Consider the following 19097-nt stretch of genomic DNA (forward strand, 5'->3'; position numbering starts at 1 on the left):
GAGTCATTAGTCAGTATGGGAAATAAACAGAGAGAGAGATGGAAGGAACAGAGGAAAGCAAGAGAAATAAGTTTAATTGCATACAAGGTCCTTCCGAGTCATGTGAAGTAGATGGTTTGGATTGGATAGGGTGCTTGTTAGAAAAGTGGAGAATGGCATGAGAGATTTGGGAGCGTGTGAGTAAAACCATGAGGCCATAATCCACCTGTCAGAGCTGAGTGGCAAGTATAAGGCAGGAAGGTAGCATCAGGGCATAGAGATCTCTCCTTTCAGATGAGTCAGAAAAAAGGGGTGACAGTAAATTGAAGAGAAAAATAACTGAGGGGAAAGTTGGCTTTTCTGTTTTGATTTTAGCTTGTGGAAAACTGGAAGACTTGGTTCTCTTCATAGGCTAACTAAAAGGGACCAATGAAGGAGAAAAAAATAAAGATAAAAGAGAAAGGGGTAAATGATGGGGCCAACTTGTACTGCAGTTGGAAGCAGATTTTCTCTAGAAAGAAGTAGGCATACCATTTCCTCTGGGTGAGGAAAGTATGGACACCAGCTCGATGCATGAGCAGAGGATGTTGAAGGAATTCATGTGGGGAGGTCTGGCACAGAGAAGCTGGGTAGGGACCTTGAGGAGGTTGAGGGAATGGGAAACAGGGAAACGATGGCGAAAAGGATTCCCAGGTATTGTAGAAGGTCTGGCACACATGTAGCTTCATTCTGTGTTCAACACTGTAGAGGTGTTTTTAGTAAAAGCTCCTTTGATATCACTCAGCCATTTACAGGGCTGTCAAACTAAAGGCATTAAACATTTGGCTTATTTGTGTATGTCATTTAATTCATGTACCAGATACTGTTCTAAGCACTGAGAACAGAGCAGTGAGTAGATTAGACCAAAATCCACATCCTCATGAAGCTTACAATTTAAAGGGGGAAACAATTAACATAAGTAAAAATATGTGTCAGGTGGTGAGGAGAGCTGTAGAGAACAATGAAGAAGGAAGCAGGGATTCGGGGGCTGTGATTTGCAGTAGGGTGATCAGGAAAAGCTTCACTAGGGTGACATCTAGCAAAGACCTGAGGAGATAAGGGAGCGAGACCCAGGAGAAAGCTTTTCAGAGGAGCAGCCAGCACACACCCATGCATGGGGACCTGCCTGGTGCCTGCAGAGGCCACAGGAGGCCAGTGTGGTTGGGGCAGAGTGAATGAGGCAGTGTTTCCCATTCTCAAATGAGACAGAGGTCTGGGACATGACATTGTAGAGATATCAGAGGTCAAGTTATGAAGGATCTTATAGGCTGCTGTGAAGACTGCTGTTTTTCAGCGTAGGAAATAGGAAGCCATTGAAGGATTTTATGCAGAGGAGTGCCATGATCTGACTCAAATTTTCCAAGGATCACCCTGATGGGTCTTTTGAAAATAGGTTTGGAAGGTGGAGAGTCAAGAGCAGAAGCAGAGAGAACAGTTAGGAAGCTTATAGGTATCATAGGAAATTATTATGATAGATATGTTTAGGCTCTTACATTATATGACAGAATCATGTAGAAACTAAGTGATGATATTGATGACCAATTATATTACTATACTTATGGAAAATTTAAAATGAAAGAAATAGAAGTCTTTAATATCCTGACTTTTTTTATTCTTTTTGAAGTTTGGTTGTAAATGTCATGCAGAGAGACTCCATCCCATCAGAAGTAGACTATGAAACAAGGCAGGGTGTTTATTCCATCTGTCTACAGCTTGCAAGGTATGTAAATACATTGCATTAGTCTCAACAGGCAATATTTGACTTTTTCTTTCAAATCATGTTTTTAAATAGTGTGAAATGGACTCAGAATAAGTCTAGCTGTTTCTTTTTAAGATTTTTACTTGTTGGACAAACAATGCCCACGTTATTAGATGAAGACCTCACCAAAGATGGCATAGAAGCACTTTCTTCCCGCCCATTCCGAAATGTCAGCCGGCAGACAAGCAGACAGATGTCCTTATGTGGTACCCCAGAAAAGTCATCCTACCGACAGTTGTCAGTGTCTGACAGGTCTTCTATTAGGGTTGAGGAAATCATCCCTGCTGCTCGAGTTGCAATACAAGTAAGTGATTTGTGTATTCAGGACATTTTAGTACCTCTTATTCAGAATGTCTTGTTTTGGAAGAGGTGCTATGGGGATTTAAAAATGATTAAGACGTGAATTTTGCCTTCAAAAAATTTATGGTGATTTAAAAAGAGATCACTAGGGCATAAATAACTCTAATTCCCGGTAGAAAGTATCAAGTGTTGTAAAATTATAAGACAAAGCGTTATGTGTGTCTTCAAAGTAGGTAGAATAATTTCCTTCACCTGTGGCTGTGATGGGTGATTTTATGTTATAGATGGCGTTTGAGCTAGGCCTTGAAGAACAGATGAGGATTAGATATACAGAGATTAGTACTTAGAAAGTTGGAGAAAAGAGATTTGTTCAAGCAAAAGGGAGCACACGTGCAAACTAGAGACAATACTAGAGCTTATGGGAGGTCACGAGGTCATACTATGTGGAAAAGGGGGAAAGTGAAAAAAAATTGGTAAAGCGTAATTTGAAGCCACAGCATGAAGATCAATCTGTTTTACAGATGAAAAAACAGAGAAATTGAAAGTCCTTGAGCAGGATGGCAGCTTGAGAAAGGCCATCCTTCTGGATGACCTTGGAGGGAGAGGAGGCTTATGAAACTGAGACCTGTAAGAAGGTTGGAGATGTCAGGGCATGTGTTCAAGTATTGCTTTTTCTCATAATACTTGTTCCATTCTTTAGACGATGGAAGTAAGTGATTTCACTTCTACTGTGGCTTGCTTCATGAGATTGTCATGGGCTGCGGCTGCAGGACGGCTTGATCTTGTTGGGAGTAGCCAGCCAATTAAAGAAAGTAATTCCCTGTGTCCTGCTGGAATTCGAAACAGACTCAGCAGTTCAGGTACTGATTAAAAAGAGACAGTAATGAGAACATTGGGTAAGAAATAGCCATAAGAATTATCTATGTGTAGGTTTGCCAGAGTCACAAAAGGGGGAGACCCTCTTCTCTTGCTTGTGAGCATGAGTAAAAATTCATCAAGCTCTGTATACACTTGGTATTTATGCGTGTTCCTATATGCATGTCATGTTTCACTTAAGAAGAAAAATATTTATAAACACACAGAGTAAGTGAAGAAACCAAATCAGCAGTTTTTAGCTTAGCTGAGTATAAAAGTGTCATGAAACCAATCATTGTGGCAATAATACAAATTCATTTAGAATTCTGTCCTGGAAAACAGTTCTTTTCTTCGTTTACCAGGTTATTTTTCATTAGGGCTTTTGAAAATATAGCTTTATTTCCCAGCTTTGTTTGGTCTTCCTGCTCAATCTCTGTTTTAGAAATACCTCAATAATAAAGGAAGTTTTTAAAATTTTGACATACAGTAAAGCATGTGGAATTTTTAGGATTTTTGTGTGCATATAACCCATCTACATCAAGTTACAAGGTAGGAAACATTTCTCATATACTCTGGAGGGCTCCCTCAGGCCCACAGAATTGCACTATTCTCATTTCTGTCACCTGAAATTAGTTTTGCCTTGTGAACACATTTTTATTGCCTGCAAATGTGTTTTAAAGAAAAAGTAGTTAGAGTGTTTCAAATACAGTGTTAAGTCTCTCTTGCTTCTTGGACCTAAGTGATTTCTTTAAGTATTTAATGTCACATGAGGATTCTGGAACATATAGTAAAAAGATTAAAATATTGCATAGTTCCTGTTGGATCCACAGTAAATTTCTGCTTACCTATTTTCAGGAAGCAATTGCAGCTCTGGAAGTGAAGGAGAACCGGTAGCCCTGCATGCAGGAATCTGTGTTCGACAACAGTCTGTATCCACCAAAGACTCGCTGATTGCGGGAGAGGCTTTGTCTCTTCTTGTTACGTGCCTACAGCTTCGGAGCCAGCAACTAGGTGTGCTGGAGGCTTGTTTGTGATTAATCTCTTTCAGGGAAAGGCCACGTTTCTGTTGGGAATTATTTACATTTCTTTATAGATAAGGTCCCATTAGTCAAAATGAAAAAGGCGGGAAGTTGGCATGTGGAGTAGCTAAGGATAATGCTAAAGTAGCTCATTCTGAAGAAATATTTATTGAGCACCTTCTGTATATGAGGTTCCACAGTTGCTGTCACCAGGGCTGTGTGTCTGCACGCCACGAGCTTGCTGTCTAGTTGAGGAATTCAAACAGCCCAAATTTACTAGTTCGTAAATTACAGAATTAGAATTGTATATCAATTCCTGATAATGACTCTAGTATTAAAAATTGTGTAACTTAAGATTTACCCTTTCATCTTTATTGTTGGCTTTGGTGAACGGGGACCATTACTAATCATTCTCTACCATGAGAGCACCCCAGGGCTCAGCTCCTCATCATCTCTTCTCTATCTCCATTCATTCCCTTGGTGATCTCGTGCAGTTTCACAGTTTTAAATTCCTCTATGTGTTGACAACACCTAAATTTGGGTCTGTGGCCTGTACCATTGTCCTGATATCTCCAGTTGGATATTAAATAGACATCCCAAACTTCTCATTTCCAGAACTGAGCTCCCCTAATCCTGCCCATATCACCCTAGAGTTTTCTCAACTTAAAAGCAGTTCTGTTCTTCCAGTTGCTCTGGCCAAAAACCTTGGCTTCATCTTTGATATGTTTTTTTTCACCCCCTACTTCTAATCTGTCAGCACATCCCCCTTCAAGCCCTCTCTAGATTCTACCCCTTAGCACCCCTTTCACTGTTGGTACCCTCTGAGCTGCCATTGCTTCCTACTTGGACTATAGCAAGAGTACCCTAACTCATCTCCCTGCTTCTGCCTTGCAGTTTATTCTTTACTCAGCAACCAGGGTGGACCTTCTTCATTTTAAGTCAGAGTGTGTCACTCCTCTTTCAAAGCCTTTCGGTGGCATCTCAGTTCACCGAGTAAAAGCCAGATCTTTACAAGGGGTGGACACAGTGTACCCTTGATACTTCTGTGCCTTTGCTTCTACTCTCCCTTTTACTCACTGTGTTTTGGCCACCCTGGGTTCCTTGCTGTTCCCCCAACAACCAGCATACATTCCTTCCCTTGCACTGGCTGTTTGTTCTCTCTTTCCATTGTGCTTACTGAGACATTCCCCAACCACCTTTGAAAAAATTACAATGCTCCTCTTGCCCCAGCACTACCCAGACCCCTTACCTTATTTTTTTCCTGTATCATTTATCATTTTATAACATGCAAAATAATTATTTATTGTGTTTATTGTCATTATCTCCTCCCCAACTACACTGAAAGCTCCATGAGGACAGAGACTTTTATTCATTTTGTTCCCTGATGAATCTCCAGCCCCCAAACACTGTCTGATGTGTAGTAGATTCTCAATAAATAAATATTCAGAAATGAAGTTTTAGCAACTCCACTTTTAAAAAGTGTGCTAGTCCTACTCTTAGCTGTTTGATTTCGTTTAATTTTCCTAGAATTGTTTAACATAGAGATATTTTCAAATCAAGATGAAAAAATAACTTCCCTCCAAACTTTTATCTGTTATTATTTGTAAGTTTATTTTAGGGTATATTTTATAGTTTGCAACTATTGATAGTTTCTCAAGGCAAGACATTTATTCTGTAACTGGTATGTGCAAGGCATTGTGCTAAAATATGGGGCCCAAAAATAAGACATGGTTTCTTAAGTAACTTAGAATTTTACGGGGTAAATGGACAGGCATGAAAGCAGTTGTAAAAGGTTCTGAATTATTATATGTAAAAGAGATGAGCTTATGCTTAAGATGAGCTTAAGAAATTAATCAAAATTTGAAAATGCATTACCTAACTTGTTTCACACACCCACATCCCCCATTTCTTCTTCTTAGCATCTTTCTATAACTTGCCCTGTGTTGCTGATTTCATCATTGATATTCTGCTCGGATCACCAAGTGCTGAGGTGAGGATTTTTCATGTTACTTACAAAACTCCTTTGGTCCTGTTGTTTTGTGAGCTCTCTCAACTACCTGTGACATTGTTGGGAATACAGGAGTGGCACTGGGTGCTCTCAGGGAGTGTACAGAGGGGCTGCAGACCGTGAAAGAAAAGTAACCATTTGGACTCTACTGCCTTTCCTTCTACTGTCTCCTCCATATGCCATCAAAAGTTATGAGACTAATGTTAGTAAGTTATTTTTGTTTATAACAATGTTACAACCAGTGTCTGACATCCATAACTGGCAAGGGCAGCTGGCATTAAGCATCCACATGTTGGTCAGACTCAGGAAAAATCAACCTCAACCCATAAACTTTCATTAGATTTTATAGTCCTGACATTCTTACATGACCTTGAGGATTAACTTAAACTTTCTTTTTTCTTATTTTCATTTACATTAAGTTATAAACCTATTGAGTAGAGTAAAATAGTAGAATAATTAGGGAAATCAGTTCCCAAACCACAGTGGGTTTTAATTAGCCTTAGTTTATTCAATGGAAACCTTACCATTAAAAACTGAAACACTCATACCTTTCTAGTATCCTTCAATAACTTGAGTGACTAAATAGGGTGGACTTTGGAAGAAAATCACTCTTGAGGTAGTCTCAACATGTTGATTCATGTCTGTCCTTTGCTGCTGATCATGTAATTTCAGATTCGCCGGGTTGCCTGTGATCAGCTGTACACTCTTAGTCAGACAGACACATCAGCGCATCCGGATGTGCAGAAGCCAAATCAGTTTCTTCTAGGCGTCATCCTCACGGCTCAGCTGCCTCTCTGGTCTCCAACTAGTATTATGAGAGGAGTCAATCAGAGGTATGTAATAAAAATGGAAAAGCTCACCTTATACAGAGAGAAGATAAGTGATAATTTGTGTGCTGCTCCCCTAAAGTCCACAGTGCATTATTGAGATGACTAGAATTTCTCCTTTCTTCTTCTGACATTTGGGTCCTGAAAGATGGCATTTGGATAGGAGAGTTAGAAGAAACACTACCAGGCCTTCTTCTCCATACCCCCAGGTCTCACTTCACCCTGTGTGATTCATCTACCCCAAAGAGAAAAAGGAGTTCACCTGATTGGTGAGAGCCTGCAATTACTGGAGCCCAGTCACTGTGTAAAGGTTATACTGATTCTCTCCCCTTGTGCATCACTTTTTCAGTGCAGATATCTCATAGCTCCATGTCTAGAGGTAGCCAGGGTATCCTCCTGGCTTGTTTTCTTGGTTTTATACATGCTTCAGTATGTAAGAGAGCTTGTAGTCCAGGCTCGTGAGATAACTGTTCTGCCTGCCCCATCTTACCTCTACTGGTGAGCCTGCATGCATGTGCTCCTCAGTCTAGTCCCAGGATAGGAGGTAGGGGTCTCACATTGACCTCAAGTTCATACGACTTTTTCTAACTTACCTTTACCACACAGCCCCTACCGTGGGGCTTATAAAGTGTCATGGAGATTTGTGAAGTCAATGTTTCCTTTCCTCGTTTATGTGCTTTATAAATTAGGTCCATCTCCAAAACTTTTGCATCATCCTAAACTGAAACACTATGCCCGTGAAGAAGTGATTAAATGAAAGACTGAAAAATTTGACTCCATAAAAATTACAATTTTCTATATAGGAAAAAAAATGCCTCAAAAGTCAATCACCAAACTGGGAAAATAAATCTGCAACATACATGACAGACAATAAGCTAATTAGAGAGAGAGAGAGATATATATATATAACTATTACAAATTATTAAGCAAAAGACCAGCAGCCAAGTTAAAAAGGGACAAAGAATGTAAACAGACTGTTCAAAGACATGTAGATTTTGTTTGAATTGCTAAATTTTTTTTATTGTGGTAAATATACATAACATAAAATTTACCATTTGAGGTGTACAGTTCTGTGACATTCAGTACATATACATTGTCATGCAACCATCACAACTATTTCCAAAACTCTTTATTCATCCTAAACTGAAACTCTGTACCCATTGAACAATAACTCCCTGTTCTCCCTCCACCATCCCACAGCAACCACCATTCTACTTTCTGTCTCTAAGGATTTGACGACTCTAGGTACCTCATATAAGCGGACCCATACAGTATTTGTCCTTATATGTCTGGCTTATTTCACTTAGCATAATATCCTTAAGGTTTATTCATGTTGTAGCATGAATTAGAATTTCCTTCCTTTTTAAGGCTGAATTATATATCATTGTATGTATAAACAATATTGGTATATCCATCCATAGATGAACATTTGGGTGTTTCCACCTTTTGGCCTTTGTGAATGCAGCTACAAACATGGGTGTGCAAATATCTATGTGAATCTCTGTTTTCAGTTCTTTTGGGTGTATACCCAGAAGTGGAATTGCTAGATCATTTAGTAATTGTGTGTTTGATTTCTTTGTGGAACCACCATACTGTTTTCCACAATGGCTGTACCATTTTACTTTCCCACCAGCAGTGTACAAGGATTCTCATCATTTCTCCGCATCTTAGCCAATGCTTATTGTTTTCTAGGATTTTTGTTTTTGTTTCGTTGTGTTTTTGATAGTAGCTATCCTAATGCATGCGAATTGGCATCTGTGGCTTCAGTTTGCATTTCCTTGATAACTAATGTTGAGCGTCTTATCTTGTACTTGTTGGCTATTCGTATATCTTCTTTGGAGAAACATCTATTTTAAGACCTTTGCTCATTTTTAAATTGGATTATTTGTTGTGGAATTCTTTATATATCCTGAATATTGATCCCTTGTCAGATAATACGATATGCAGATATTTTCTCCCAATCTGTGGGTTGTCTTTTAGCTCTCTTGATGGTGTCCTATGTATGTATTTTGTCTTCAGTTGCCTGGAAATTATGGCCAAATCCTATGTTACGAAGTTTTCCCCATTTTCTTCTAAGGGTTTTATAGTTTTAGTTCTTACATTTAGGTATTTGATTCATTTCGAGTTTAGTTTTGCATATGGTGTAAGGTAAGGGTCTGACTTCATTCATTCTTCTCCATGTGAATATCCAGTTTTCCCAGTGCTGCTTTTTAAAAATACTATCCTTTCCCCATTGAATGGTTTTGGTGCCCTTGATGAAAATCAGGACCATATGTTTGAGTTCTGTATTGCTATTCCATTGGTCTATATGTCTGTCTTTATACCAGTATAACACTGTTTTGATTACCATAGTATTGTACTAAGTTTGAAATCAGGAAGTATGAGTCTTTCAACCTTGTTCCTCTTTTTCAGGATTGATTTGGCTACTTGGAGAGTCCATGTGAATTTTAGAATGGGTTTTTCTGTTTTTGCAAATGTCTTTGGGATTTTCATAGAGATTTCATTGAACCTGTAGGTAACTTTGAATAGTAATGACATCTTAACAAGATTTTGTCTTTCAATCCTTGAACACAAGATGTCTTTTCATTATGTCATCTTTAATTTCTTTCAGCAATGTTTGTAGTTTTCACTGTACAAGTCTTTGGTTTCCTTAAGTTGGTTCCTAAGTATTTTACTGTTTTTGATGCTATTGTAGGTGGAATTGTTGATTTCTTTTTCAGTTTGTTCATTGTCAGTGTAAGAAACACAACTGATTTTTGTGTTGATTTTGTATGCTGCAACTTCGCTGAATTTATTAGTTCTAACAGTTTCTTTTGCAGAAACTTTAGGGCTTTCCATATATAGTAACATGTCATCTGTTAACAGATAATTTTACTCCCTTTTCAATTTGGATGTCTTTTATTTCTTTTTCTTGCCTAATTGCTCTGGCTGAAACCTTCAACACTATGTTGAATAGAAGTGGTAAAAGTGGGCATCCTTGTTTCTGCTGTTAGGATAAATACTTTCAGTCATTCAGCATTGAGTATGTTAGCTGTGGGTTTTTCATATCTGACTTTATTATGTTGAGGTAGTTCCCTTCTATTTGTAGTTTGTTAAGTGTTTTTATCATGAAAATGGGTTAAATTTTATCAAATGCTTTTTCTGCTTTGATTGAAATAATCGTGTAGGTCTTTTTCTTTCTTTCCCTTAATATGGGATTACATTGATTTTTGTACCCTGGACCATACTTGAATTCCAGGAGTCAATCCCACTTGTTCATGGGGTGTAATCCTTTAAATGCACTGCTTTGGTTTGATAGTATTTTGTTCAGGATTTTTGCATTAGCATTCATAAAGGATATTGGTCTGTAGTTTTCTTGTGGTGTCTTTTTCTCACTTTTGTGTCAGGGTAATACTGGTGTCATAGAATGAGTTAGGAAATGTTACCTCCTCTTCAGTTTTTTGAAAGAGCTTGAGAAGACTTGGTGGTAATTCTTTAAATATTTGGTAGAATTCACCAGTGAAGCCATCTGGTCCAGGGTTTTTCTTTGTTGGGAGTTTTTGGTTTGTTTGTTTTTTTTTTGTTTTTTTTTTTTTTGGATTACCAATTCAGTCTCCTTGCTGAATAGATTTGTTTACCTTTTCTGTTTCTTCTGATTCAATCGTGGTAGGTTTTGTGTTTCTAGGAATTTGTCCACTTCATCTAGGTTAATTTGTTGGCATACAGTTGCTTATGGTACTCTCTTATATCCTGTTCATTTCTATAAAATTGGTAGTTACGTACCCACTTCCATTTCTGAGTTTAGTAATTTGATCCTTCTGCCTTTTTTGTCTTAGTCTACCTAAAGATTTGTTGGTTTTGTTGATCTTTTCAAAGAGCCAACTTTTGATTTCACTGATTTTTTTTTTCTTTTTGGTATTTTTTTTATCATTCTTTATTTCCACTCTAATCTTTACTCATTTCTTTCCTTCTACTAGCTTTAAGTTTGGTTTGTTCTTCTTTTTCTAGTTCCTTAGGTGTAAAGTTAGGTTGTCAGTTGGATCCTTTTCTTGTTTTTAATGTAAGCATTTATTTTAATTATACTTTAAGTTCTGGGATAAATGTGCAGAACATGCAGGTTTGTTACATAGGTATACACATGCCATAGTGGTTTGCTGCACCCATCAACCCGTCATCTACATTAGGTATTTCTCTTAATGCTGTCCCTCCCCTAGCCCGCCACCACTGCCCCCAATAGGCCCCGGTGTGTGGTGTTCCCCTCCCTGTGTCATGTGTTCTCATTGTTCAGCTCCCACTTATGAGTGAGAATATGCAGTGCTTGGTTTTCTGTTCTTGTGTTAGTTTGCTGAGACTGATGGTTTCCAGCTTCATCTGTGTCACTGCAAAGGACATGAACTCATCCCTTTTTATGGCCACATAGTGTTCCATGGTGTATATGTGCCACATTTTCTTTATCCAGTCTATCATTGATAGGCATTTGGGTTGGTTCCAAGTCTTTGCTATTGTGAACAGTGCCTCAGTAACCACACGTGTGTATGTGTCTTTATAGTAAAATTATTTATAATCCTTTGGGTATATATCCAGTAATGGGATTGCTGGGTCAAATGGTATTTCTAGTTCTAGATCCTTAAGGAATTGCCACACTGTCTCCACAATGGTTGAACTAATTTACACTTCCACCAACAGTGTAAAAGTGTTTCTCTACATCCTCTCCAGCATCTGTTGTTTCCTGATTTTTAATGATCGCCATTCTAACTGATGTGAGATGGTATCTCATTGCAGTTTTGATTTGCATTTCTCTGCAGTGATGATGAGCTTTTTTTCATGTTTGTTGACCACTTCTTTTGAGAAATATCTATTCATATCCTTTGCCCACTTTTAGATGGAGTTGTTTTATTCTTGTAAGTTTGTTTAAGTTCTTTGTAGATTCTGGATATTAGCCCTTTGTCAGATGGATAGACTGCAAAAATGTTCTCCCATTCTGTAGGTTGCCTGTTCATTCTGATGATAGTTTCTTTTGCTGTGCAGAAACTCTTTTGTTTAATTATATCCCATTTGTCAGTTTTGGCTTTTGTTGCCATTGCTTTTGGTGTTTTAGTAATGAAGTCCTTGCCCATGCCTGTGTCCTGAATGGTATTGCCTAGGTTTTCTTCTAGAGTTTTTATGGTTTTAGGTCTTACGTTTAAGTCTTTAATCCATCTTGAGCTAATTTTTGTATAAGGTGTAAGGAAGGGGCCGAGTTTCAGTTTTCAGCATAGAGCTAGTCAGTTTTCCCAACACCATTTATTAAATAGGGAATCATTTCCCCATTGCTTATTTTTGTCATGTTTGTCAAAGATCAGATGGTTGTAGTAGATGTGTGGTGTTATTTTTGAGGCCTCTGTTCTCTTCCATTCGTTTATAAATCTGTGTTGGTACAGTACCATGCTGTTTTGATTGCTGTAGCCTTTTGGTGTAGTTTGAAGTCAGGTAGCATGATGCCTTCAGCTTTGTTCTTTTTGCTTAGGATTGTCTTGGCTATACAGGTTCTTTTTTGGTTCCATATGAAATTTAAAGTAGTTTTCTCTAATTCTGTGAAGAAAGTCAGTGGTAGCTTGATAGGGATAGCATTGAATCTATAAATTACTTTGGGCAGTATGGCCATTTTCACAATATTGATTATTCCTATGCACGAGCATGGAATGTTTTTCCATTTGTTTGCGTCCTCTCTTATTTCCTGAGCAGTGGTTTGTAGTTCTCCTTGAAAAAGTCCTTCATATGCCTTGTAAGTTGTATTCCTAGGTATTTTATTCTGTTTGTAGTAATTGTGAATGGGAGTTCACTCATGATTTGGCTCTCTGTTTGTCTGTTATTGGTGTGTAGGAATGCTTGTGATTTTTGCACATTGATTTTGTATCCTGAGACTTTGCTGAAGTTGCTTATCAGCTTAAGGAGATTTTGGCCCAAGAGCAGATGGGGTTTTCTAAATATAGAATCATGTCATCTGCAGACAGAGACAATTTGACTTCCTGTCTTCCTATTTGAATACCCTTTATTTCTTTCTCTTGCCTGATTGCCCTGGCCAGAACTTCCAATACAATGTTAAAGAAGAGTGGTGAGAGAGGTCATCCTTGTCTTGTGCCAGTTTTCAAAGGGAATGCTTCCAACTTTTGCCCATTCAGTATGATATTGGCTATGGGTTTGTCATAAATAGCTCTTACTATATTTGAGATACGTTCCATCAATACCTAGTTTATTGCATATGTTAAACCAGCCTTGCTTCCCAGGGATGAAGCCGACTTGATCGTGGTGGATAGCTTTTTGATGTGCTGCTGGATTCAGTTTGCCAGTATTTTATTGAGGATTTTCACATCAATGTCATCAGGGATATTGGCCCGAAATTTTCTTTTTTTGTTGTGTCTCTGCCAGGTTTTGGTATCAGGATGATGCTGGCCTCATAAAATGAGTTAGGGAGGAGTCCCTCTTTTTCTCTTGTTTGGAATAGTTTCAGAAGGAATGGTACCAGCTCCTCTTTGTACGTCTGGTAGAATTCAGCTGTGAATCCATCTGGTCCTGGGCTTTTTTTTTGGTTGGTAGGCTTTGGTTGAGGCATACCAAATTGAGGTTGGTATGCCTCAATTTCAGAACTTGTTATTGGTCTATTCAGGGATTCAACTTTTTCTTGGTTTAGTCTTGGGAGGGTGTATGTGTTTAGGAATTTATCCATTTCTTCTAGATTTTCTAGTTTATTTACATAGAGGTGTTTATAGTATTCTCTGATGGTAGTTTGTATTTCTGTGGGATCAGTGGCGATATATCCTTTATCATTTTTTGTTGTGTCTATTTGATTCTTCTCTCTTTTCTTCTTAATCTGGCTAGTGGTCTAGGAATATTTACCAAGCAAATGGAAAGCAAAAAAAAAAAGCAGGGGTTGCAATCCTAGTCTCTGATAAAACAGACTTTAAACCAACAAAGGTCAGAAAAAGACAAAGAAGGACATTACACAGTGGTAAAGAGATCAATGCAACAAAAAGAGCTAACTATCCTAGATATATATGCACCCAATACAAGAGCACCCAGATTCATAAAGCAAGTTCTTAGAGACCTACAAAGAGACTTAGACTCCCACACAATAATAGTAGGAGACTTGAACACCCCACTGTCAGTATTAGATCAATGAGACAGAAAATTAATAAGAATATTCAGGACTTGAACTCAGCTCTGGACCAAGCAGACCTAATAGACATCTACAGAACTCTCCACCCCAAATCAACAGAATATACATTCTTTTCAGCACCACATTGCACTTGTTCTAAAATTGACCACATAATTGGAAGTAAAACACTCCTCAGCAGAAGAATGGAAATTGTAACAATCTCTCAGACCACAGTGCAATCAAATTAGAACTCAGGATTGAGAAACTCACTCAAAATCGCACAACTACATGGAAACTGAACAACCTGCTCCTGAATGACTACTGGGTAAATAATGAAATTAAGGCAGAAATAAATAAGTTCTGTGAAACCAGTGAGAACAAAGACACAACGTACCAGAATCTCTGGGACACAGCTAAAGCAGTGTTTAGAGGCAAATTTATAGCACTAAATGCCCACAGGAGAAAGCAGGAAAGATCTAAAATCAACACCCTAACATCACAGTTAAAAGAACTAGAGAAGCAAGAGCAAACAAATTCAGAAGCTAGCAGAAGACAAGAAATAACTAAGATCAGAGCAGAACTGAAGAAGACAGTGACATGAAGAACTTTTCAAAAAATCAGTGATTCAAGGAGCTGATTTTTTGAAAAGATTAACGAAATAAATGTAAGCATTTATAGCTATGAATTTCCATCTCATAACACTTTTGATATTTCCCATAATTTTTGGCAAGTTGTATTTTTGTTTTCATTTGTCTTAATATATTTTCTAATTTCCCTTCTGGTTTCTTTGATCCATTCTTGACTTTTTTTTAATACCTCTGTTTTCTAGATACAATATGTATAATCTATAGAATTTCTCAAATTTAGTTATAATTTTATCTGTTGTTTGCAAGTCTTTATTACAGGATTAAATGTGTGTATAAACACTTGTTATATTCTCATTCACTTTCTAATATACAGAGATTTCTGGCCCCCATATCCAGGCTTCTACATAAATATTATTTTGAAACATTTAACCTTCTGTTTTAACATTCCAAATGTCTAAGAAAGAAGTCAACATTTTGGTTTCTGAGATAAGGTCATTGTGAGTGACTTAGAAATGTTAAAAATTCAGCCAAAACTTAAAAATTATGTTATAGTTTACCATCAAGATTTAAGCTGAATTAGACATTAGCTGTATATTTCTGGTAATAAAAAATAATTCTTTAGTGATATTTCAGAGAATGGCTTCCCCCAGTAAACATATGAATTAAAAGCTGTAGAAATTTCTTCTTTTGTCTTTGTATACTTTTTACTTTAGAATTCCAACTTTTCCTGGTTAAAATTTTTCTAAACAGACGAACTTTTTATTTGAAAGACAAATGATTCTTCAGTATAAATGTTTAAGCCATTTTTTAAGAAGTTAAAGCTATTGTGCTTATACTTGTAAGCCAGTTTACTTAAGTACATGTTAATTTTTTATTTAATATTAAGTTCCTCTAAGTTTTACGAAAGAAGCAGAAAGCATTAGACGAGAATTTTAACATACACTCTTAAAGAATCCTTAAAAATATGTTGAAGGTAGAGCTTTTTAATTTCACATCAAACTGAATCTTTAATTATATGTTTGCATAATTTAAAAAATTACATCTCACAGCTTTTTTTAATGCCCAAGTTTGGTACATATTTTCTCCCTCAGTAGTATGATGATGATAGTTGCATGCTAAATACCAGGAAAAAAAAAACCAGTATGGTGATAATAATAGCAGTTACCATGGGCCAAGTATATGCCACACAGCATACTAAACTGCTTATGTATGTTTTTCTTTTAATCCTCAGACTGGCCTAATGAGTTTGGCAGTTTTATTGTCTTCATTTTTTATAACTATAATTCTTGGTTCATTATATATTCTCCTCATTAGTTTGTGCTTGAACCTTTTCTACATGTTTGTGTATATGCATCTGTTTTTTATTTCCAATACTATAGTAAGCGTTTTAGAAGTTAAAATACTAAAAGTTAAAAGTGTAATAGTTGTCCATGGGACATCCAGCTGCTATAAGTACGGGAGCCAGGTTTAAAACCCATTTGTGTCTGATTCTAAAACCTGTGCTGTTCACTACTATAATTGCAGAAAAAGCTGCTTTGATCATCCTCTGTAAAATAGTTTCCCTGTGTCTTTCTCTTCTTACTCTGCTCTATTTTTCTTCTTAGTGCATATTACCACTTGACAAATGTGTATATTTCTGATTTGTTGTTTGTCTCCCTTCTTAATTTCACTGATCTCCCAAAACAGTTCCAGGCATTTGTAGGTGCTTAGCAGATACAGGTTGAAATGTAAATGAATGAAATGAGTGTATTATGTATGCAGTCAGTACATTTATTATTTTAAGATGTGATAGATTTAATGTTTCCCTCTCTTTACACTGTTATTTCTATTACTATATTTGCATTAGTAAAATCAATATACTTCTTGCTAAAATATAGAATTTGAATTAATATGAAAGTGGTATGCTTATGAAACTTGTTTTATGAACTTGTTCTTACAAGGAAAATACTTTTTATTTTCAAATCAGCCTCTTATTAGTAACTGAAACCTTTCTGTTTTTTAGACTGTTATCTCAGTGTATGGAGTATTTTGATTTGAGATGCCAGTTATTAGATGATCTGACAAGTAAGTAAATGACTAATATGTAGGGGAGAGGGACTGGGGAAGAGTAGAAGAGAAAGTCACATGGACATTTCTAAGTATAATTTACATATCTCAGGTGTAAATAAAATTACAGTTATTGTCTGAAGTTGAACCTTGTTTTCTTGAAAATAGCGTATAAACCTATGTACCAGTGAGCTCTTCTTCTGTTACATAACCAGTCATTAATGAATTGAGAAAATTTGTTGATTTTTAAATTGTCTAAGGCTCATATTTTAATTACACTGATACAAAACTATTATGAAGGGTCTTTCTCTCCAGTGTAGTCTGTTATAATTTTAAAGGTTGATTGTCGAAGGAAAGAGGGACTCTTTATTGCAGCATGTTGATAGTGTTAGAAGTCAGTTCATTAGTGTTACTTGTATCACGGTTAGAAATTCTTTTGTTAGTGTGCTTAGATTTTAATTGTACTTACCCTTAAATAATGCAAATGTATGTTGCAATGCTCTGTGTAAATTTTAGTTCAGATCAAGAGTTTGTTCTCCACTCTTTACAGAGAATTTGCTTCAGCTTACAGGAAATTAATAAAATAAAAATCAGGATCCACAAAAATAGCAATTGGTAAAGAACGTCAAGGCCAGGAGGAAAAAAGATACCTCAGAATTAATTTGTGAGGTTCCTGAAAGCCAGAAGTAAAAAGAAAACAGCATATGGTTAGTTGTTCAGCATATGGTTAGAATGCCCTGTAAGAAGAAATAGAATAGTTTCTCAAAAGAAGCAAATCTCTTTCCCAGCACCTAAGTCTAAAAGAAATTTCATACAAAGGCCATCATGTAATGGACACATAAAGACAGTGACTAATAATCCTCAACAACATTTCTATGGTGGCAGATGCCTTCATCAGTTTCGTAAGTGTCTGTCAAAAACAGGAGGTGGCTGGGTGCAGTGGCTCATGCCTGTAATCATGGTACCTTGGGAGGCCAAGGCGGGCGGATCACTTGAGATCAGGAGTTTCAGACCAGCCTGGCCGACGTGGTGAAACCTTGTGTCTACCAAAAACACAAAAATCAGCCGGGCGTGGTGGCGTGTGTCTGTAATCCCAGCTGCTTGGGAGGCTGAAGCAGGAGAATCGCTTGAACCCGGGAGGTAGAGGTTGCAATGAGCCGAGATTGCACCACTGCACTCCAGCCTGGGTTACAGAGCAAGACAAAGTCTCCAAAAAATAAAAAAGAAAAACAGGCCACATTGCTCTGAGCAATGCAGTGGAATTGGTTTCGTGAAGAGGGAGTTAATACAGTGTGAGAGAAGATCTGTTGTATCTAGCGAAGTGGGTGGACTACATGTCCATCTGACAGTCTCACGTAACACTGGTTTTCACCCAGGCTCCCAGGGAAAGCTGACCAGCAGCCATCCAGGCTTTGCTTTCTGCTCTGCAGCAAGGACAGGAATCATGAGTTGGCTACACACATGCAACTTTGAAATGAATGAATGAGTTTTAATTGTAGACCTTCCCTGTGTTGTTGAGTGATAAATGAGGGACCCAGGATCTCTTGTTAAGATCTTGGGAGGTGAGGGGAATTAATTCTCAGGTAATAACATGTCTTGAAACAAACAATATTTGCCATTTCTGGAGTGTTTTCCATAAGCCAGTGCCTACACTAGCACTAAGCCAGTGCCTACACAGTGCCGACACAGCACCCTGCCGTGTAGGTGCTGGTCTCTTTGCATAAATAAGGAAAGAAGATCACACAGTAAGTGGTAGACATAGGGTTTGTATCTGGTCCCAGTCCAGCTCTGACTGACCCTAAAGCGTCCTTCACTTCACTGTGTGGAGACCCTGCTTGCTTCTCACTAGTACAGTGGAAGAAGACATAATCACTCTTCCTCTCCTCCCCAGTCTCAATTTCCAATGTGAAATTGTGCTTTAAGTCCTTGTTTGAAGGGGCAAGTGAAATACATAATACAAAAGAACAGAGTAGTTCTCAGGAGTTTGGCACATTGTTTAGAAACCTGGACTCTGGCAGCTGTACTTCTGACCTCATTGTCCTTTGCTGAACTCAGCCCTCCCTTGGTTCAGGTAATACTGCAGGAGTGTTGATTCTCCTCGTACTCTTCTACCCCTTCTTTCTCTAGAAGATTTTGTTTCCTGGGACTTCTGCTACCCCCCACCAAACCAGGAGCTCCTTCAGAGCGGGATTTGTCTCCCTCATCTTACAGCCTCAGCATGTGGCACAGTGACCTGCACAGAGGAGGCAACCAATAAGTAGTTTATGAATGAGGGTGCCTTCATTCCCTGTGGGCAGCAGCTGTCGCCTACTATTTGTTAATGACAGTTTTGTGGGGTTTTTTGTTTGTTTGTTTTGTTTATTTTTTGAGACAGAGTCTTGCTGTTTTCACCTAGGCTGGAGTGCAGTGGCATGATCTCAGCTCACTGCAACCTCTGCTTCCTGGGTTCAAGCAATTCTCCTGCCCCAGCCTCCTGAGTAGCTGGGACTACAGACATGCACCACCATGCCCTTCTAATTTTTGTATTTTTAGTAGAGACGGGGTTTCACCATGCTGGCCAGGCT

General features: G+C 37.9%; 1 protein-coding gene across 6 annotated transcripts in view; it reads left to right on the forward strand.

Moving 5' to 3' along the window:
* USP24 (ubiquitin specific peptidase 24) overlaps window positions 1-19097 on the forward strand; it is a 148945-nt gene that overhangs the window by 87541 nt on the left and 42307 nt on the right. For all 6 annotated transcript variants that reach the window (XR_012419749.1, XR_012419742.1, XM_005543253.4 and 3 more), the window contains 7 exons: window positions 1643-1738; window positions 1853-2081; window positions 2778-2937; window positions 3788-3943; window positions 5871-5941; window positions 6632-6792; window positions 16490-16551. Coding sequence is in view for 4 of the 6 variants with exons in the window: in XM_005543253.4 (XP_005543310.3) it covers window positions 1643-1738; window positions 1853-2081; window positions 2778-2937; window positions 3788-3943; window positions 5871-5941; window positions 6632-6792; window positions 16490-16551 (935 nt within the window). In the remaining 2 variants the exon portion in view is untranslated. The remainder of the gene's footprint in view (window positions 1-1642; window positions 1739-1852; window positions 2082-2777; window positions 2938-3787; window positions 3944-5870; window positions 5942-6631; window positions 6793-16489; window positions 16552-19097) is intronic.

Source organism: Macaca fascicularis, chromosome 1 (assembly GCF_037993035.2).
Source record: "Macaca fascicularis isolate 582-1 chromosome 1, T2T-MFA8v1.1".
Classification (NCBI taxonomy): Eukaryota; Metazoa; Chordata; class Mammalia; order Primates; family Cercopithecidae; genus Macaca; species Macaca fascicularis.